Source organism: Ochotona princeps, chromosome 3 (genome assembly GCF_030435755.1).
Source record: "Ochotona princeps isolate mOchPri1 chromosome 3, mOchPri1.hap1, whole genome shotgun sequence".
Taxonomy (NCBI): Eukaryota; Metazoa; Chordata; class Mammalia; order Lagomorpha; family Ochotonidae; genus Ochotona; species Ochotona princeps.
Genome location: NC_080834.1, coordinates 74,742,805 through 74,765,302, shown reverse-complemented (window position 1 = coordinate 74,765,302; position 22,498 = coordinate 74,742,805). Strand labels below are relative to the sequence as shown.

Below are 22,498 nucleotides of genomic sequence, written 5' to 3'. Positions count from 1 at the left end.
TCTGTCTGTGTGATACAATGCTAACAGTTACCTAATGCTTCTTTCTGAGTTCAAAATTCTGATAGTCATGGTGCTGAGTGCTCTGTCAAGAGTGAACACAAATAACCTAGAATTTGTAGTTATGGAAAAGTTAGTTGCACTGTGTAGATTCCCAACCACCTTTTTCCTATGAGTAATGAGTTTTCATATGCTCATTTGGTTGAAGTTATCTCACATTGAATTCTGTTTCAATTTGCTTATTAATAAGATCCCTTGAAACACTTAAAAGTGTCCTAGAGTGAAAAAAATGTGTCTTAAGTTTGGATGATAAACCATAGATCAATTTTTATCATAAAAATATACCAAAATACCAGCCCCAAGTATACTTTTATGTAAGTGTATGAAATAACATTTCCTTCTGAAAAAAAAAATACCTTTAATCTTATATTCATGTATGTTTCTCTGTCATGAGCAAAGTATACTTTTCTGCTTACTTTGTTGATGAGATTGGTTTGCTTTGGTTGCTTGTTTTCCATTTTAAGGTATTTATATGACCAGAGAATAAGAAATGTGTTAATTCTGTAAAGTTCTTAAGTTACGTGTTTGAGATTGAACCTAAAAGGACTTGGAGCTCAGTAGGACAGCAGGAGGTTAGTGCCTGCTGGAGGAAGGCAAGGAGGAAGGAGGATTCTAATTCTTCCTTGCTCAAGTGACTCATACTCTTGGTTGAAGTTATTTTCCTTCAGATAGTTGCCAGGCCTTCCCTATTTCTAACACCTACAAATTCCTACAACTTAGTGCCGGTTCCTATACAATCTGTTTCTTATAAGCTTTCACATACGTTAAATGTTCTAGTCTTGGAAGGATATTTATACAGATGTGTGCTTTATGTTTGTATGTGACCTTTTTTGTCTGAATGTTATAATAAGAGCCACATTTTAAAAATTGTTGATTATGAAAATATAAGCAACTGGCATGCATTAAAAGAGGCTGAAATGGAATGAAATGAAAGGTAGTTCCCAACCTATTTCCTATTCCCACTTCCTAGACATATATCCCTTTTGTAGTATCTTTTCAGGAAATCTACACAGATATTCACACACACACACACACACACACACACACACACACATCTGTCAATATCTTCGATATCCCAAAGACACTTCCTGAGCTCTACTGTGTACTGAGTGTAAACCACCAGGAAGTCACACAAAAAGAAAGGAGGAGGATGGAACTCGTTTCTCTAAGAAATATGTGCCTACAATTTGTTTTTCTAACTGCAGCTTCAACTTGTCCCAGTCTACTTAAAATATTCTGTGAGAGCCATTTCGCTAAAATAATTTTGCCCCAGGCCCTTACTGAAAGAGTCTATTTCCTATCAACCACCTCAAAACTTCTCAGCCTAGCTTTCAGAGATTTACATTACTCTGTTATGTCTAATAAAAAGTGTAGTAATGTTATTAATATCACTGTTGTAATTCTTACAGATCCTAAATGTGAATGCTAATCCATACAAAAGTCAACTGTGGTGATTCCGCTCAGAAATACCACCCTCAATACCATCCCTGGAACTTACATTATTTTTTTCATTATTATCAAGCATAACGTGTATTTTCTGGGAGACACTTAGCTGCACTACTTGTCTTTTTTTTTTTAAGTTACAAAGAAGTTTGTTTTCATCCATTCTCCAATGAATTTTATACAAACTGCGTATCTTTATATAAAATCATACAAAAAATATGAGGGTGATTACGTATACAGGGTCTTCAAAGTGTTCACGAAATGTGTGCAGGCATTGATTTGGTATTTTTTTCACCAAGATAAAATTACTTCTTCATCAAACTGTTCATAAGCTTTTTGAACTGATCTCATGCTTGATGAGTTTTTTTTAAAGGCATCTACATATTATGTATTCATTTATTTGTTGAGACTGCTCAGAAACATTATATTCCAATTAAATAATTGCTTGGTTCTTACCTTGAAATTATGCACCACTTGTCTTTACTTTAAATCATATTATTCTTTTTAAGATTTACTTAATTTTTTACTGGAAAATAAGATATACAGAGATAAGGAAAGACAGAAAACATTTTCTGTTTGTTGATTCACTCCCCAGGCTGCAGCAACTGCTGGAGCTGAACTGACCCAAAACCAGGAGCCTGAAGCTTCCTCCAAGTGTCCCACGCAGATGCAGGGTCACAGGGCCTCGGGCCAACCTCCGCTGCTTTCCCAGATCACAAGCAGGGAGCTAGATGGGAATATGGCCACCTGGATTAGGACGGGTGACCATATGGGATCCCAGCACGCACAAGGCAAGGACATTAGCCGCTAAGCTACCATGCCTGACCGTAAATCATGTTCTTTTTTAAAAAAATTTTACTTTTTATTACTGTCAGTTTATGATACAGTTCCATAGGCCCTGGGATTTCCCTTATTCTTTCTCCCATTCCCTCCCCCTTCACTGAGTTCCCCTATATCATTACTATAATACATTTCTTAATACACAGTCATATGTCCATCATTGCAGACATAGACAATGGCAGAGAGTCCAGCATCTTATCGTCAAGATATAATAAACAGTTTCATTGGGAGTCCATCTTTGTCTGGAAGTAGAGATGCATACTGCATTGTATCCTCACATCTGGTTATGACAGTCTGCATGCCGCAGTTACTATAACATACATCCCCTTAACTAAAAAGCCACAAAACAAAATAAACAACGGGAAGAAAAAAAAAAGAAATTAACAATTACATGAAGTTAAATAACATGCTACTGAATGACTAATGTGTTGCTGCAGAAATGAAAAAGAAAAAAGAAAATCAAGAATCTTCTTGAAGAAAATGATGCTATTGTGTAATCTATGAATCACTGAAGAATTTAATTAGAACGTGTTCTGAAGAGGTGAAACTAACCAAAAGGAAACAAAATCCATAAGACATAGTTTCCACTGATCTTTGTTGGTGAAATGTGTCTCCTGTAAGCAGCAAATAGATGGGTTTTGTTTTTTAATCCAGTCTACTAATCTGATGTTTAATTGATGAGTTTAAGCCATTTGCATTCAGGGTTAATACAAATAGGTGGTAATTTGGTCCTGTCATTTTGTTCATTGATTTAGTCTTCTGCTGTTATTTTACTGGGATGTTCTTCGCATTTGCCTTTGGTTTTGATGGGGACTATTCCTTTTCTCTGTCAAGAGAACATCTTGAAGTATCATTTGCAGGGTGGGTTTGGAAGAGGCGTATTTTTTGAACTTTTATTTACTGTGGAAGAATTTTATTTCATTTTAAAAGAAAGGGAAAGCTTTGTTGGGTATATTATCATGGGCAGATAATTTTTTTTCCTTCAGAATCTGGAATATGTCACTCCATTCTCTTCTTGCCTGGAGAGTTTCCTGTGAGAGATCTCCTGTGAGTTTAATTGGCATTCCTTTATATGTTAGTTGATTATTTGCACGAGTACATTTAAGGATCTTTTCCTTATGTTTGACTGAAGAGAGCTTGATTATCACGTGTCTTGGTGAAGTTCGCTATTGGTCAAGCCTGTTGGGAGTTCTGTGCCCCTCCTGGATGTTGTTTCCCAATTATTTCTCTAGATTAGGGAAATTTTCCTTTGTTATTTCATTAAATACATTGGTAAAATCAGTTCCTCTTTCTGCACCTTCTGGGACACCCATAACTCTTATATTTGACCTTGTAATAGTGTCTTTCAATTCTTGAATTTTTTTTTGACTGATCCAGCTCTGCTTCCAGCTTTTTGTTTGTTTGCTCCTGATGACAAGAAATATCTTCCAATCCTGAGATTATTTCTTCTGCTGGCTTCATTCTGTTTTGGAGACTCTCCACTATACTTTTAATTTGCTGCACTGTATTCTTCATTTCTGATATATCAGCTTTCATTTGATTCATTTCCAGTGTGACATATTCCTTAAATTCCTTGAACTGCTGTATTACGTGCTTCTCACTGTTGATAAGAAACTTTTTAACAAGTGATCTGAATTCTGCATCTCCCATTTTCTTGATGTCTTCCTCAGTTGACTCAGCTTGGCAAAGGGCTTTGTCCTTTGTAGGAGTGTCTTCAGAAATATTCATTGTGCCTCTGACTCTTCTTTTGCTTTTGGTCATTGTACTTCTGATTATCAGTTTGTTTCCCTTGGAGCAGGTTTCTAAGCTCTGTCACCCACAGGTCTACAGTTCAATTTTACTTATTGCAGTTGGTACACGGCTCTGTGTTTGCAGTCAGCTGTGCCACTCTCTCCAGCAAGTTCTAGGTCAGGGTTCTTTTGTTAGATTTCCACCATGGTCTCTGTAGCTCCCACTCTTGACTCACCAGTCTCCACCTCCTGTAATACCTTGCTGAGGCTGCAATGTTGCCTGTACAATCTTTCTCCCACTTCCGGTTGGAGGAGGTCCCAGGATTAGTGAGATACCAGGTGACCTATATAGTGAAGTTGTTGGTGGTGCTGATCTTGCTGTACCTGTTAGCCATTAGGTCTGACGGTCACACAGACCTGTTTTGACCTGTACAATGCTGTGGTTCGAATTATTTTCTTTGTGGGATCAGTGCAATGTGCTGAACTCAGTGAGTCCTTGCCAAGCTCAACGCATGCGCAGATCACTCTTTTCCTCTGCAATCTTAAATTCTTTGCCACGCTGTAAGAAATGGAGCCTGATGTGTCACAGATAGAGTTCTTAATCTGCTGGTCATCAGATCAGAGGATTACCCAGACCTGTCTTGGGTGGAACCTGTAGGATGCCACGTTGTTGCAGTTCGCTGAGCCAGAAATGAATTCATTCACAGTACATGTGCAGTCCTGCCCCATAGCCCTTGCCTCCTTAAACAAAATGGCACTTAATTCGGCCCTAGGAGGCAGACTGGGCTGTGAAATCCACCCTGTTCCTGCACCACCCATCTGGGACCTTCTGCTGGTTTTGGTCAAATCAAACAAAGCAGCAGGATGAGCAGTTATTAGGGTTTACCTTCTGAACTCCTGGTAAATGTCCCTTCCCACCTGGTTGCTGGTGGAGTTCTGGCTGGCAGTGGAGTTCAGATTGCCATTCACTGAATGCCTCTGGGGTATCAGTCTCTGCAACACCACACCATTGTTTTCACTGCTTTCCTGTGTCTGTCAGTCTCCAGGCACCCTTCTGCTGTTGTTCTGTCCTCTCCTATTTCCTGGAATGTGCTCTCTCTGCTTCACACTGGCTAATATATCTTCATCTGTTTAAACGTATCCTTACCCTATTCTGCCATCTTGATTCTCCCTTAAACCTTATTCTTAAAGTAGATCTCAGGAATGGCATCAGGGTTTCGACCAATGAGAAAGAGAATAGACCAGACACCAAAAAATACGTGCATTTATTAGATCTGTTTGTTGTTAACTGTGTGTGCAGTAAAATGATTCCAGTTCATCTCAAGATTGCTGGACCATGGTGCTGAATATCTGCACATAGGCTAAGCAAACTTCACAGATTTTTTGCCTTCTTTTTCATTTGTAAACAGGACCAATCATAGTTGGCTTTCATGCTGGAGTGGAAAGCAAAAGTTTATGTTTAAAATGGAATAGCTTCTCATTATGGGTCATGATGGTACAGTTTTTATTATTTTCTTCCAGTTATCAAATGTAGGTTATAAAAATTAAAGATAAACTATCTAAAGTTTTTGGTATTTAGTACGTGCTCAACAAATATAGCCTTGATAATTTGCTCAGCAATTCAACTGCTCTAAAACTGATACTCTCCTTTCAGGAGCCAACTAACTCCTTTGTTCACATCTACTCCATTTCCTTCCTCAGCCTTCAACCTGTCTTCTACTTCCACCTGACTCTCCAACTCTTGCCCTCAACCAGTTTTCCTAAACTCTTTCTTGTACAATTTTTTTTTTCTTTGCAAACTGTCAGCTCACAGATCTCATCTCTGACAGAGTACTGACCTTTTTGTTCCTGTGTTATCTAAGGCTGGTCATTTACCTGAATAACTTACTTCCCATTTGTCCCTATCTTCTGGTTATGGAATGCTGTTGGCCTAGTTATAGCTAGATTACTCTGAACCCTCTCAACTGTTGAAAGGGAGCAAGTGCCCATCACTTGACACTTCTCAGGCTGGCCTATGCTACCAATTGTCAAGGTTAGAGCACAGATGTGTCAGGGCTGCATTGTGACTTTCACGGGCTATACTTCTGCCTCTATAGACAAACACACACACTCTCTCTCTCTCTCTCTCTTTTTACCATATAATTAACTATTACAAGGCAAATACAAGTATGATGCCGATGCCATTCATTACAGATCATTAATATTACATTCTTATTTTCTCATCATTTTTGCAACAGATAAAATATTTTGTCAAATTTTTTAAAAAATAAATTAAAATGTATTTTCATAGGCCTTGTAAAAGCATTGCATGCACCAGTCATTATGCCTACTGGAGTTAGATGTTCTTAGACCAATTTGTCAGAAATTGGAAACATTGTGGAATAAAAAAGCGGTACAAGTAATTTATTCTAGTGTAGTGATTGATTTTCTATCTTTTTTGTTTCTTTTTCATGCCTGTCTTTTTCAGAGTGAATCCTTTTGGTTCATATTTAAGCCTCACCTTTTCAAGGTGAATCATTTGAAGAAGCATGGATGTGGCAGAGCTTGGAGAAGCTGCAGCCTTCCTCAGACGGAGTGAGACTGAATTGCCTCTCTTTGATGGTAAGCCTTGGGACAGCTGCTGGCTCCATTTTATTTTGCTGTGTAGAGGTGGCATGTAGGATAAGTGATTGAGAGGAACCATGAATTTTAGAGCCCAACTTATTTACTAAAGTTTAATCATCTTCTGTATACCTCCAACTCTTAGCAACTAAGGAATTTGTGGTGTCCAGAGGAATGCATATTTGCAAGAAAAAAGAGAGTGGAGGGGAAGCAGCTCAGACATGGGCCCTAATTATGGGATCCAAGACAGGCTTTCTGTTTAGGAATCATTATTTAGAATCCTGACATCCCAGGAGTGGCCTTGGGAAATGCTTTTCTCAGAAACCTCTGAGTTATCAGTAAATAAATAACTGCAAAACAGAGAAGGAAGTGTGACTTGGACCAGAGTCGGACATTTGTAGCTGTGATAAAGAAAAGATTCTGGGAAGGATGGAGAAGTAGAAGCTGTCTTATATACTCTGGAATTTCCTGACATGGGCACTTTGCTTGTGGTGGTCTTCTTGGTCAGCAGGTTGCTCAGCCCATGATAAAGGAGAGGTAATTAGGAGACTTACTCAGCTCAATTCACAGCTTTGCAGTTACAGGCAAATGCAACTATTACTGAGGACTTAGCCTAAAGACTAAAGTCTATATTTAATCTGTGAATAAATGTTCCTTACCTACCTGCTAGACCCATCTGGACTACATGGCTATTTAAGTTTCAGTGGATTGGAAACTTGCAAGTCAGAGCCATAGTGCATTCCTGTATCAAGCCACTGACATATCTTAAGTCCCAAATTATTCAACAGCACAACATAAAAACTGAATGAATATTGTTCTTATACTCAGATTTAGTCAACATTACATTTTAATATGACCAATGTTATAATAGGACATTGTGTTTCTTCTATTACGACCAGTCCTGGGTCAGTTCCCAGTTTCTAGTCATTGACTTTCATTATTGTGATTGGACTTGAGAGCAATTAATTATAATCAATCAAATAAAATAAAATAACAGAACTATTCCCGAGTTCAGAACTGGTCATGCAAAGTATTACCACAGATAATTAGCTAACTAAGGACAAGAGGTTAGCAGAGCCAAGAAAAAGTCAAAATCAGACCAAAGTTTTAGAGATAATTTGAAACACATTTTATCAGCTTTAAAGATAATTTGAAGTACATTTAATAGAATCAGCCTCATACATAATCAGTTAAAACTCAGCAGTCCACACAGTTTTAATTATTTTTTTCTGGCCAAGTAACACATCCTTAGCAGCAAAAAGGCAAATCAGCAGTTTTTCATTGTGCATGTCTGTTTTGAACTCAGGTCAAGAGTGAGAAATGCAGCAACAAGTGTTTTGGTTCCAATTTCCTTGTCTTTATGGCTTCTTGGCAATCAGAGAAACTCCTTTCACTGTATTGACACTCAGTTTCCTCACTTGCCATATGGGGCTAATACTTGTCCCGTGTATCTTTCTCCATTTCTATAGTGATCAAATGATATAATCAAGGCAAAAAAATAAACATAATTTATGATATCTGGAAAAGAAAACTAGAATTGATGGATGTCAGAAATAAGATTATTACAAAACAATATTCCAAAGTGAAATTTTTTTTGTTAAAAAAACATAAATAATCTTAAAATAACCATAAAATTGACTCTGTTGTAGCTTGATCAATATTATGTAATATGACTCCTAAGAAATGCTTCAAATTGATAATAATAGTTATCTTGTATTGACTATGGATGATTTACAAATTATTTTTATTTATACAGTTCTATACTTTTGAAGTCTTTTCCAATACATGTATGTTACATACATATTAGATAATATACTTAGACATTTAAATATATTAAACTGTATAGGCAAAAAAAATCTCAGTTTAGAATTGTCAAAACTGAATCAGCAAATATAAGTTGGCTGTTTTATATCCCTTCACTGCCAAAGTGAGTACAAAAACCCAGGATGCCAAAATCAGTACTATCTGCAGTTTTAGCTCTGCATTACTGATGAACACAAGAATTAAAAGTTGACTGAGTTGAGTTATTTAAGTGAAATTTGTTTTTGTTTTATTTGAAAGGCAGAGGCTGCACACACACACACACACACACACACACACACACACACACACTTTTCAACTGCTGGTTCTCTCCTCAAATGCCTGCAACAGATGCAAGCGACCTATCTCTTGCTCCTTGCCAGAGTGTGCATTAGCGGGAAGCTGGATGAGAAGTGGAGGAACCAGACTTGAACCAGACACTACTATACCAGATCTGTATATTCCAAGAAGCTATTTAAAAGCTGCTTCAAACACACACCCCTATTTAGTTCATCTTTTAAAACATTGTTGACAGGAGCAGCCCATTAGGAAATGGGATGTGAACATGTCTTGTTTTACATTGTTCCCAAGGCTGATGAAAGAAGGCACCTGCTGTTAGCATGTGCTGAAGTTTCTGTGGATGTAACTGAAGGAATGAAAGCTAAGCACAAGCGAGATGTAGTGCCATGATGCGGGAGCTCCGATTTGGGAGATGGATAATCTAATTTCTAGAGTCCCTGTAGTGATTGATACTGACTAGCAATGTTACTAGGGGTCTCCTTATCTCTCCTCCTAGATTCTTTTCTTTAAAAAGAAAATGTGTGCTTGAGAGAGAGAAAGGGGACAGAGAGAAACTGTGTCAGGTGTTCCAAGTCATAACATTTGGCTTAAGATGCAGAATATCTAACTTACACATACAAGCAAGAGATACATGTTAAATGGTTGCTTTTTAAAGTCAAGCATATTTTCAGAGATACAACGCAAAGCAAAATAAGTTTTTGAAAAACTGCAGCAAAATAATAAATATAATGGAGAGCCAGTATTTAAAACATATCTGACAAGTAGGAAGGAAACACTATCAGTAAATGGGGATAGAAAATTCTCCTGCCAAGAAGTTTTTAATGGTGAATTATTTGTAATTAGGAAAATGGAGAAGGCATTCTGTTATAGATTGTGAAAGTAAAAAACTAGTGAGAAATACTATTTTTTGCAGACAGAAGCTTAGTGGAACAAAGGGACCAATGGTGCCCAAATTCCTTGCTTGGTTTGCATACTTTTTCTTTAGTTTTAACACTTAACCCCGAAGAACATATCTGATGAGGGCTTCCTGTCCTGCAGCAGTAAGTTGGCCTCTGGAGCTTCTGTGGTTCAGACATCAGAGAGGGTGGTGATGGCTGGATTGGTACACACCACAGGTACCATGATTGCTGTGCTGTTTTCAGCTGTGTCTCCCCTGGCCCTTGGCTAGAACGTTTCTTTCTTCTATACACATAGTCTTCATTCACCTTTCTCCAATATATGTCAGCAGATGTGACCTGGAGAGTTTTGAGAGCTTCTGCTAAAATTGATTTTTACACACACACACATGCACACATGCACACACACACACACATTCTTCAATTGACTGTTGATCTCAGGTGGGTGACAACTTGAGCTGTGTTAAAGTAAAATTCAGAGAATTTGCCTCTTGTGTGCACAAGCATTCTGTCTGATTTTAATCAGAAATTTCCTATTGGTGGATCATTTTATGGAAGGCTGCTTTGTTTAAGGTTGAGGCATGAGGTATGAAGAGGGTAAACTGTGAACAAAGGATCATTTATAAGGAGAAATCATATGTATCAATATAATAAGAATAACCTTTTTTTCCTGTCCTCTTTCCCCTTCCAATCCTATCAGGTAATTCTATTAACAGACTTTTCTTTAAAGATTAAAGTCTAAAGAATCTCTGAAGGACGTGATGACTAACCTATAACTTGGATGTAACCAAACTTTTTTGAGTGATGTTTTTAAAGAGTGGCTGGGAAGAAAGTCTGAATATTAGCTTGACAACCAGGGGCTTGCAGTCAAAGTTAAGTTTTGGGGTTTGGAGGGCTTGCTTGCTGCCCCCCAAATTCTACTTGCTGATATGTTTCCGCTTCCTATGGAAACTGTGTGAGTGCATCTTCAGGGTGAACATTCATGGTTTTTTCTACCTTTGCAGTTTCCTTTCCTGTTGACGCCATGCCAATAAGCTGATAAAGCATTAACAGTATTGCATGCATTCTCTTAATAGTGCAGAACATATATTTGTATAAGTTACAGATCATTTTTCCCCCACAGAGAAGAAGAAATGCTGGGTTAATGAAGGCCAAAATAAATATATTGAGGCTGAGATTAAAGGGAGTGAAGATGATGGGACAATAATGGTTGAGACTTCAGATGGAAAGGTAAAGGAATCTTTATTCAGCCTATGTTCTCAAATTATCAATGAGTATCTCCTCTCTAATATTTTTATTAAGTATCTGGGATAGGGGTGACACTGAAGAACCTTGGATATCTCATTTATCTTTAAGAAACTCCTCCATGCATCATTGAATATTTAATGAAGAACACTGAGTAAATCAGAGTAAACTTAGTACCAATAGAAGACAGCATGGACTCTTGAACTCAGTCATTTCCACTTCCTTCATCAGTCTTTCAAGTTCTTACTTTTCATAGGTACGCTCTGAAAGAATAATAACATAAGGAACTGAAAGAAAGATGCTGTTTGTCAGATTAGCAAATGGGTATATAATGTGAATAAAAAATAGTGTTGTGAGGAAGCTAAGAAGTAGAGGAATGATTAGTAATGTCAAATCTAGGAGAAGAGATTATAAAGTGTTGGACAAAGTCTTAAATGTCAGACTTATGAAATCATCTGTGACATATTTAAAAGTAAAAGTCAAGTGTGGAGAGCTAAAATATACTGTCAGAATTCATTGTGGAAAACACTCCAGTCTCCAACTTCCACCTCTTGTTATCATCAGGGTATCCAGAGCAGCAGGGGTATTGAGAGGACAGCTCCTTCTCCGGACCTCTGCCTGAATCTGATCCTGTGTTACTAATGTGTCAGCCTCTCGGTGTGAATATGGCCCCACTTCTGCTCTGACTTGTAGGAACATCTTGTAAATTTTACAGATAATTCTGAGCTCATATTAACTTTCCTGAACTTTTCCCTGGCCATATTAACTTTCCTGAACTACTGCCCCATGTATAACTCCTTAATAATCCACATTCTATAACACATTGTTATCAAGAAAGGTTGTCTTTTTCATTTAGTTAGATTTGAGTTTGGACAACTTCTGATCTAAAGAAATTGCCATTTAAGTTGTAAAAGTCTAGGTGCCACTCAAACTACCACTTATAATATTTTATTATACTCCTTGACAGTCAATTTCTCTCTATAAAAAGTCTGATATTAGATCTATTTTATACAGTTAACTAGTGGAACTATGAAAATAACTTGGTCCATTTCAGCAGGGACATTAAGAAGCTAAGGAGAAGTTCAGAATGTCCTAACTCAGTAAACTAAGGAAACAGGCCATTCAGTCTTGAAACAATGTCGTATTGGAAAAGAGAAAGCAAACTAGATTATCTCTTTTCCTCTCATGGTTTAATAAACTAATTTTAAAACAACTTCATTGTGATAACATAATGTTGCATAAATAATATACCTTCTTAAGTGTACATTTTAATGAGTTTTTAAAAAGACATTTAAAAAATTAATAAATTAATCATCTTGCACCAACACGCTGTTCTCACCCTTTTTATCCTTAGTACTCATGTGCTGTGGTATTAGAAAGAAAATTCAGTAGCACAAAATAGTTGTTCTATCATTACCTCACAGGTATACAGTGTAAGATGATGATTATCCAAAACAAGTCTTTGCTTTGTTTTGGTTTTTGTATATTGGGAGACACAGAGCAAGTTGGCAGCAAGCATTATGCTCTGGCAACCAGCTCCTCAATAAGACAATAATTTTTACAGCTTTTTGCATACTAAACCTTTTACAATAGCAAAGAAAATCAAGCAATTTAGCTTAGAGAGACTCCCTGTGGGGAGTAGGGAGAGAACAATTAAGCCCAGACCTTAATCTTGAAATCCATGATCAGGCTTATCATAGTTAAGAGCCACCGGTTAGGACCTGCAGACTGAGCCATAGGGCCCTCCTGAACCACAAGCCTAAGAGCCTACCCCTATCATTCCTCCCTTATACAGATGGTAGAGCCAGTCTCCAGCTGTAGGGGAGTAAGTTGGGCAAGTCAGTTTGAACTCTGTCCCCATCCTGTCATAGTACCCAGTCTAGATGAAGTTGGAAGGTCATTATCCACAGAGAGCTGTTAGGTCTGCTTTGGCTTCCACAAGAGTGATGTGACCCTGTGAGATGGACTTCTTTTGTCCTATATCAACACTGGCCAGCACAGTCCTGGCACACACCTAGCAAATGGAAGGGCCCTGGTACTACTAGATTCAGTTGCCACATAGCTTAGTTTCAACCTGAGAATTCTTGGACAATTAGCAAAGAGCAAGATTTCAGCTACTGGGAAAAGAAAGTGCAAAACTGGATACAAGACTATGTCTTGGAACTTACTGGTAGGTTGATAAAATCTAATCCTGTACAGAGTCTGATAGTTCTTGTTCCTAGGCCAGTGCCTCAAGTTCATGGAAATGCCCTGGTGCCCAGTGGAGCCTTCTGGTCCCAGTTAGCTGGACTTCCTACCTACCACATTATTGCCAACCCAAGGCAACACGACAGAGATAACAATTGCTCATTTGGGAGTGAAAAAGAGAAGTTGTTGCCTAAACATCATGGATTGGTCTCCCCACAATGAGGACTTGAACCAGGCACAATTCTTTAGTGCCTGGCCAAGTGCTAATGTATCTGGGATTGAATTTATGTCCAGGAAATGGCTAGCGGGGATGGAATACTCATTTTCACACACTGCACAGTTCATTCTGAAAACACAATAGCTGTGCATGTAGGAAAAAAACTTGAGTTAGGGCGCCCTCCAGTGCTGAAATAGTGAAAACATAGTAACATGCTTTAGGGTACCTTGATTTAGGGTGCTATTTAGTGCTGAAGTAGCAAAAGTATCCAGAATTACAGAAGATAATCAGACTGCTTAGAAGCAGAGACAAAACCAGTCTATAAAAACTGTCCTAACTCTTCAATGCCAAGAAGATGTTATATGCCATAGGCTTCAACAACTGTCATGACTCATACCTACTGAAAAAGAAATACTGTAAATCCATCAGATAGCAACTGATACTTAAAAAGCTAGGATGTAGAAATCAAAATGCCTCTTTTAGGAAAGCTCAACACACTTCAAGAGATATAATACCCCAAGTAGCAGACAAGGAAGCATTTTTAAAAGGATTACTTTGTTTTCATTGTAAAGACAGATTTACAGAGAGGAGGAACAAAGAGAAACATTACCCATCTGCTGGTTCACTCCCCAGGTAGCCACATGGCCGGAGTTGAGCTGATCCGAAGCCTGGAGCTAGGCGCTTCTCCGGTTCTCCCACCTGGGTTGCAGGGTCCCAAGGCTTTCCCAGGCCACAAACAGGGAGCTAGATGGAAAGTGGAGCAGCCGGAACACAAACTGGTGCTATATGGAATCTTGGTGACTGCAGGTGTAGGATTTTAGCTACTGAACAATTACACCAGGACCCAAAGTAATTTTTTATAATGAATCAAATTCTTGAGCTGTAGAGTATACTATGTGAAATCTAAATGTAAAACAAGGTATCCATAGCAGAACATATCAAGCATAGGAAATAATTTGTAAGCTAGAAAATATGCTACTTTATAACATACACTTAGAACATAACAAAGAAAAATGTAGAGTAATGAAGAAAGCTTATGAGAATATTAGGATAACATTAAATATAAAATATCTGAGTTATTAGAGCTCAATAGGGCCTTGAGAAATGTTAAAGGGGTAGATAGCATATTCAGACATGATAACAGAAAAAGATAAAGACACACATTTTCAGATATGGGAAGGTCAGAAAGCATCAGATATAACTTTATCATATCTATATCCTAGACACAGTACGATCAGGCTAAGATTATGTGTACAGAAAGGATTCTCAAAACTGCAAGAGAAAAAGAAACAAATAACACAAAGAGTGTCTCAGGTTCCCTGAATTCAGACTTATAAGCATGAAGATGTTATCAAACAAAATGTGAATTGGTTTGTCACCAGCAAACCTTTTTTAGCAGACTCTCTTTTTAAAAATATCTATTTTGTCTTTTTTCCTTTTAAGCTTATTATTATCATTTTATGATACAGTTTCATAGGCCCTGGGATTTCCCTTATCCTCTCCCCAATCCCCCTCTCAACCAAGTTCCTCTATATCATTACTGTAGTATAGTCCTTCATACATAGTCATATGTCCATCATTGCAGGCATGGACAATGGCAGAGAGTCCAGCATCCTATTGTCATGCTATAGTTAACAGTTTCATTGGGAGTCCATGTTTGTCTGAAAGTAGAGATGCATACAGCATTGTATCCTCAGTGTTACAGCAGAGCAGGTAAAGCCTCCTCCTGCAATGCTGGCATCCCACATGAGCTCCGATCTGTGTCTCCACTGCTCCTCCCCCTCCTTTTCTTGCTTTTCTCCTCCTTCACTCCTTGCCGCCTCCCCCTCCTCCTCCTCCTCCTTCTTCTTCTCCTTCTTCTTCATTTCCCAGATAATGGAAATTTAATAATGCAGAATGGCCAGCAGCCATCAACACTGACCGGCTGCTCCACTTGTAATTCAGTTCTCTGTTAGTGGCCTGTTAACAGTAGAAGATCGTCCAAGTGCTTAAGTCCCTGACATCTACATGAAAATTTGGGAAAGGTCTTGCATTTCTCTCCTCTTTTCAGATTCTGTGTGTCACAGAGGATAAAATCCAGCAGCGGAATCCTCCGGAGTTTGACATGATTGAAGATGTGGCACTGCTGGCTCACCTCAATGAAGCCTCTGTGCTGCACACGCTGAAGAGGCGCTATGACCACTGGATGATCTATGTGAGCACTCATATGCCTGCTTTACTGCTGACACATCATGCTGGCACGCACGCTGGGATTCCAAAGCCTCTCCTGGGTGACAACTTACATTGAAGTCAAGCATCCTCATATGGGGAGTATCCTTACGAATGCTCAATAGGGAGGGACCTTAGTATTTCTCCAAGTTTATTTTGTCAGGGTCCCTACACCTTATCACAAGTTGCCATGATAAATTAAAAGCATGATGCCTGGACCCTTGATACATTAATGCCAGTTCTTCACTTATTAATTGTTAAGTTTCCTAACCTCTTAAAGTAACATTGTCTATAAAGTGAGAAGATATTGCTGGACTATCTCACTGATAACTAAGGAGGTTAAATAGAAGAACATAGGTAATGCACATAGTTCAATATCTATCCATAAGGTCACACTTAATAGACACAATAACTGGTTATTTTTCATCATGGGGATGGCTGATTGCTTAGAGTCTTTGATATCCCAAAACCTGTGCAGCAGAAGCAGTGTTGGCTATATGCGAATGTGGTGGTATTTGGGACCCATTCACAGAGAAGCCATGATATGCAACCAATTGGGACATTGCTTTATGATTCATTTTATCACTGCATTTCTTTCCCTGGGAACATTATCACAAACTGAAGGTTTAAAACACCAGAAAATTATTTTCTTAGAGTGCTGGAGGCTAGAATTCCAAAACAAAATGAAATTCTCTGAGTTTCACTACCACCAGAGTTTCTAAAAGAGACTCCATCTTTCTTTCTTTCAGTTTGTGGTGGCTGTCAGCATGTCTTGTGATGGTCTCATTCCAGTATCTGCCTCCATCTTTAACTTCTCCTCTCTGCACTTTTTGGAAGGATTTGAGGCTCACTACAGGCCACTCCACTCAATTCCCTTAATCATATTTATGAGACCCTTTTTCCAAATAAGAGCATATTCACAGATCTGGGACATAATCATAATTTTTGGAGGTCATAATTAAACCACTTCAATTTTTAAGAACCCCTCTTGATCAATTTATTCTCCTCTAAGGTGCCTAATATTCCTAGTGCAGATTCCCCTCTGGCCTCCAATGCCTCTTTGTTTGTTATTGAAATCTATGGCAGCCTGCTGTTAGCTTCCACTCTGTCTCCTAAAGGTCCAGGTGACTGCATGTTGACAGTTAACAGACCTCCTAGGGAGAGGCAATCCCAGGTTCCCGGTGCTTTCATGTTGGAAATCCCTTCTTTGCGAGGATACTGAAGTTCTTTTCTAACTAAATATTCCGTCAAATGTGTTTTGATAGTGGAACAGCTGAGAAATAGAGAGTATTAGTAATTTGTTTTCTGAAATTCTCTTATTATTCCCTCAGACATATTCAGGTCTCTTCTGCGTGACCGTAAATCCTTACAAGCACCTCCCATTATATCAGAAAGAAGTAGTGGTTGCCTACAAAGGAAAGAGGCGATCACAGGCTCCCCCTCACATCTTTGCTGTTGCTGATAATGCCTTCCAGGATATGCTGCACAGTAAGTGGCTGCCCTACTAAAGGGAAAAAAGCAGATGATCTGTTTTTCTCCATGTGGCTAAGAGGCACTTAAGCATTAGGAACAGTGTCTGCCGCTTACAATTACCTAATCACCTGAAGCCTCAATTTCTTTCTAGATAACTTGGCAGACAAATAGAGCTGTTCCACTTAAAGTGATTGGTCCAGAGTAATTCTCCCATGTGTATAAGTTTTTACCACATGGAATATCTGCTACACTGTTTTACACAAAGAAGTTATTCTGTAGCTGTTATTTAATAATGGTTCTTACAAGACATAAGGTTTCCATAATAGTAACTTTCCGTTGGTTATCGGTTATATTTGGAGCAAGAATTTTCCTATGACAGATATACCTAGGAGTAAGAAATCTATCCTGTGCTGCACCACTTAAATGATATTTTTTTGCTGACTTTAAAAACAACAAATTCTTTCCTTGTGTTGGAGTTCCAACTTCAGCCAGAGAAACTGTGAATAAATTCATACCAACACATAATCCTCCAGCACAAAAATATTCTGAAAAAAAATTTGTTTTTTTTTTTTTTTAGAGGGAGAGAATCAGTCTATACTCTTCACGTAAGTTTTTGCCTTTCTTTTCCTTTTGGCCTGCAGAGAATTTTAATGGAAGCACACACCTACATTTCACTGGGAATAAAAGTTAAATTCATCATCTTTGAATTGTTTGATATTTAGATGCAAAATATATTCTAGGCAAGAATATGATACTGAGGAAAGCGTTGTAATTCTTTAGACATCTCAAAATTCAATGTCATTGCGTCTGCCTCCTACATTTGAAGACATCCTGTGGAAGCCCTAGTAGATGAACTGGGCTTAATCACCTTGTTGATGGGGGGAGCTCCTCTGTTGTCAATGACCATTTTCAGACTTTTGAAGACTCTAAACAGAGAGGCCAAAAGTCCAATAAGCTTGAGTCTGGAACAGATGATATGTTATTGTGGGCAACCACACTGCGGAAAGCCAGAGTTCAATAAGTAGTAGAAACTAAAAGAGGATAAGGCTTAGACCAATAAGTAAAGGTATTGAAAGGGAAGAAAGGAGAAAGAAAGGAAAGAACCTTATTGATACCCTACTGTATACTAACTTTGGTAAAAAGAATATGCCAGGCCATGGAAATACTCACTTCATGTGTTAATTGATTTCTAATATCCAAATTGTTAGTTATTTGAAAAAGTTAAAGTTCTGGTTCTTACAATATTATTACGTGCAGCCAATTCCCGCAACCTGGTTCTTTATCATGAACCAAAAACACCAGATGCAATGAGATATCTTAGGAGATTAATTCCAGCTGGGCAGGAGTGGGAGGAAGGTGATTAGAGATCAGCGGGAAAAAAGGAAGGAAAAGGGGGAAGCCAGAAGGAGGAGAGAGCGAGAGCAAGAGCGAGTGAGAGAGCTGCACCTGGGGGCCTTTTAATCACTCAGGTGAGCCTGCAAGGTGTGGGGGGCGGGGATTGGGAGGGATTGAGGGCAGGCCCAGGGGATTGGTGCCTGAGACTGTCACAGGTGATTGGCTAAGAATGATTGGTAAGTGGGTGGAGTTGGGGATGGGGCTGGGAGATTGGGAGTGGGATGCTCAGGTGAAATGCCCAATTGATGGACGGCTTGACTGGTGTGAACATCGTGAGTTGTGAGGAAGAGGAACTGGCACCGGGTTCAGGGTGAGATATTCGAATAACTCCTTACACTAGTAATGATCATAAGGCACCAGAATGTTAGAGCTAAATATTCACATTTAGCCCTTTGTTGAGAGGAGAGGCTGCTTTCTGGAGTGTACACAAGAATAAAAGCAGGTCTTTATTCTATGATGCTTTGGGTGAAGGGGCTACCAGCTCACCACTGTGCTTTTCCCACATTCCTAATGTTAGATGGTTATCAAAGACAAAGAGAAAGCTTGCAGACCTACTGCCTGCTAAAATGGCAGTGGTCCTCTTCCTGAGAACAGTGCTTGCTTGACCATGTAATAAGTGAAAATCTCTTGAGGACCAGTCTCTAGCAGAGGTCTGATCTGTGTTTTGTTAATAGGATTATAATACACAGAGCACATACATACAACCTCTGTAAGTGAGATTAGCATTCTAGAAATTAACTGCTGTATACATCTGTATGCATCTATAACTCTTGTGTAATAGTAGGATTTTTATTTTAGATTACTTTTACTTCCTGTTATTTTTCTTTTTCCTCTACTTACTTAATGTCATGGCACATTTTGATATCAGAAAGTTTAGATTAATTTACAGTGAAGTAAATAAATATGCTATTGTAATAATTTGGAAGAAAAATAATGAGGTGGGGAGATAGGGAGGGAGGGCAAGAAGGAGGGAGAGAATAACTCCTGTGCTTCCAAATCTGTACTATAAAAATGTAAAATCTTTTGTTTTATATAAATGGAAAAATATTATTAAAAGACTAGGTTTCTTTATTATATAAGTTAATTGATCTTTCTAAACTCCGTATTTTTGCTATTACTGTTTCACCACCCTAAGTGGTCCTTTTTCTTCTCCTAACTGGTTCAATACAGCCTCAAGTTCCATCCCACATCCCACTCTTTTATTTCCCTATTGCTTTATTTCAGATGGTCAGAATTCCTTAATGTTTATTGAACTGATAATCATTTAACTATGTCTCTGAATTTCCGATCACAGAGGAGAATCTGGTTCTGGAAAGACTGTGAACACCAATCATATTATCCGGTATTTTGCTACCATAGCAGCAATGAGAGAATCAAGGAAAATGGTGGTAAGTGTTCTTATAACTTGACAGAAAAGGTGAGGTGGCTTATAATCTGCATCACGAAAATTCTGCTCTCATTATTCATGGGGAACAGGAAGAGACAAGAGCCACAGAACACTTAGTAAATTATAGAAAAATCATTCTTAAATTTTCCTTGCAACTTTGAAATGATCAAGTCACTTGTACTTCAGTGAACACTTACTGACCTGGCATTGCTAGCAGTTATGTCCCGTTTATCATCATTGCTGAGAAGTCATTCATTTCTTTATGTCTTTTGAAGCTGCATCCAAACTCGTCAAGTGGTTCCCAAGAGCAGGCTGACTCATTTTTTGTGCTCATCTCTACTGCACAAAAGTTGGCATAAGAGGTGGCGACCACATGCGCTGTATGTGTTGATGTCAGGGCACACACGCTGGTCTCTGGTCTCTGAGTTTGAGGATCCTGTTGTGTCTGGAACCATTGCGGTATGAAAGGCCAGGTTTCTTGGCAAGGTGGAAAGCCATCAGTGGTGGGGGACCGCAGTCTCAGGCCCCTGGCCTAATGTGGTTTTAAACATCTAGAACCCATCTGGTCACTACCCTGCTTCCCCAGATTTGTGCAGGGTCCCAAACAGATGCAGCCTGCCTAACACCCATTAGCACCTGGCCTGCCAAAGGTCATCAGTGAGGACTCCCACACCCCCCCGGGGCTCCAGTTTCAAACCTGTGGCCAAATTCAGTGGTGCACCATGGTGCCCTCTGCCTAGGGCCCATGGAATCCCAAGCCTGCCTGCTCCTAGCCTAGTGCTTTGGCATGCCCTGCATCTGGTATGCGTAGGACTCCAACATCAGGCCACTGGCCAGCCACTCAAACTTTTGTGGTGGCATGCCAGGGGTGCAGGCTGTCTAGGACCCTGGAGTCAGAAGTCGGCTTGAAATGTAGGCCAAATTTCCTGAAGCCATATTCTAGTTTTTCAAGATTAGTATCATGTGACATACCAAGATCCAATATCAACATCTATAGAGGATCAAGAGATCAGTAAAGTACACCCACCTTGAAGTGCTACAACCTCAAAGTGGAGAAAACAAAGCTCATACTTATCTTTTTGCCTTTTGAAAAGGTGTTTGAGGTTTTTGGTTCACTGGAATAGCCAGGCATATGTCTCACATGCATCTAGTCCCATGTAGTGCAGGTTCAGCTTCAGGTCCCCTTCCTATTGGAACAGGGGTTCGTTTTGGCCCATGTGTCTCCTGACTTGTGCCCCTTTGAGAGACTCCTGCTGGCTCCAGTCTCATGCCCCCTGTCCTCTAAGTTGGTTTGTTCAGCCATCCAGTTTCCTGGCTCTGGTATTGGTCCATTGCCTGTGAACCATGGTTCAGGCTCTAGGTCAATGTAAGGAAAGGGAGGGAAGGGAAAAGAAGGGACAGAAATGGAAGTGAACAGAAGGGAAAGATTTCTAGTACTTTTAATGAGTAACTTTCATGGTAAACAGCTTCCTTTCTGAAGATGTGCATTCAGGTGTTGGTTTGGAAGCTACCTTGGCTTTATTTCTAATTGGATACTGTAGTATAGGCTCCCTTAATCTCTTCCACAACAGTGGAGATATGGAGTATTTTTTTAAACATCTTGTAGTGTTAAATGGATTTTGGTAGACACTCATGGCATCCCAGGGTAGCTAATCTTCAGCCCACAGTGACTGGGCTTTGTAGGGCACTGGACTATAGTCCCAGAGTGTTGCTTGGCTAACTGCATTGTCAGGAGCATGACCATGATTGTGCTAGAGCTGGTCCAAAGTCTGGTGAGTACATGTTTAATTTTGTGTCAGTCCCGAGATTCTATATAATGTTTTAGTACCCATCTGCTTTTACTTTCCCCAACAAGGCAACCTCTTCATGTTATGATACCTGCAGGAATAATGGAGGAATGTAATGATTACCATGGCCACCTATGTCACAATAATAGATCCCGTCTGGAGTCCACAGGGTTTCATGACAAGTATGGGGTAGGGTCAAGGCCCACTTTGCTATGGTTTGCCTGCTATTCAGGTTGGGTTATGGTATGAGGTCACTGCAAGCAATCACAAGTGATGCTGGCTGGGGTATAAGTCTGATTGACAAGAACCATATATCCTTAACTGGGAGCCCGGCAGGTGCAAAATCCAGAAATTCTGCCTGTAAGTGCTACCCTGGGAATGATGACTTAGAATTTGCCCAGTGATTGTTTTTTTTACCAGATCAAAGATGAATTCCTATGTTCACTTTGGTGCCCTGTTCCCAAGCAGTTTAGAGTCTAGCTGTTTGCTATTTGTCCGTTCTTGGGGAAGGGAGGTGACAAAGGCTGATGCTTGGCTACACAGAACTTGTCACATAGGTTGAACCATACCTGGATATTACAAAACTGACCTGTACTGTGTCCAGATATACACTCACAAGGAGCTGGGGAGATGCAGGCTGAAACAGTTTCCTAGCCTGTCAAGCATGAGGCTCTGTAATTCTGTAGTGTGTATGGGTATTGACATGCTTATAGGGGCCACTCCTTTTTCTGCTACCATTGCAGTGAGACTGGGCACTTAATTTCAATCCAAAATCCTGAGCTCATTTTTTTCTGCCCTATTCTGTGATTGAAGTCTCCCTCCTCATTTTATGCCAAAGGTCAGGAGAGAGGCAATAGGAACCAGTTGGTAACCATTCAGGTTAATGCCAGACTGGGTTGCACTATTCTCTAATCAGCCCCTGCATCAGCTCA

General features: G+C 39.3%; 1 protein-coding gene across 1 annotated transcript in view; it reads left to right on the top strand.

Moving 5' to 3' along the window:
- The first annotated feature begins 6,598 nt into the window (after positions 1-6,598).
- Positions 6,599-22,498, top strand: part of MYH15 (myosin heavy chain 15) — a 144,335-nt gene continuing 128,435 nt past the window's right edge. The window contains exons 1-6 of the mRNA XM_058661281.1: positions 6,599-6,686; positions 10,791-10,897; positions 15,367-15,510; positions 16,856-17,012; positions 17,575-17,602; positions 19,687-19,780. Of these exons, the coding sequence (XP_058517264.1) occupies positions 6,599-6,686; positions 10,791-10,897; positions 15,367-15,510; positions 16,856-17,012; positions 17,575-17,602; positions 19,687-19,780 (618 nt within the window). The remainder of the gene's footprint in view (positions 6,687-10,790; positions 10,898-15,366; positions 15,511-16,855; positions 17,013-17,574; positions 17,603-19,686; positions 19,781-22,498) is intronic.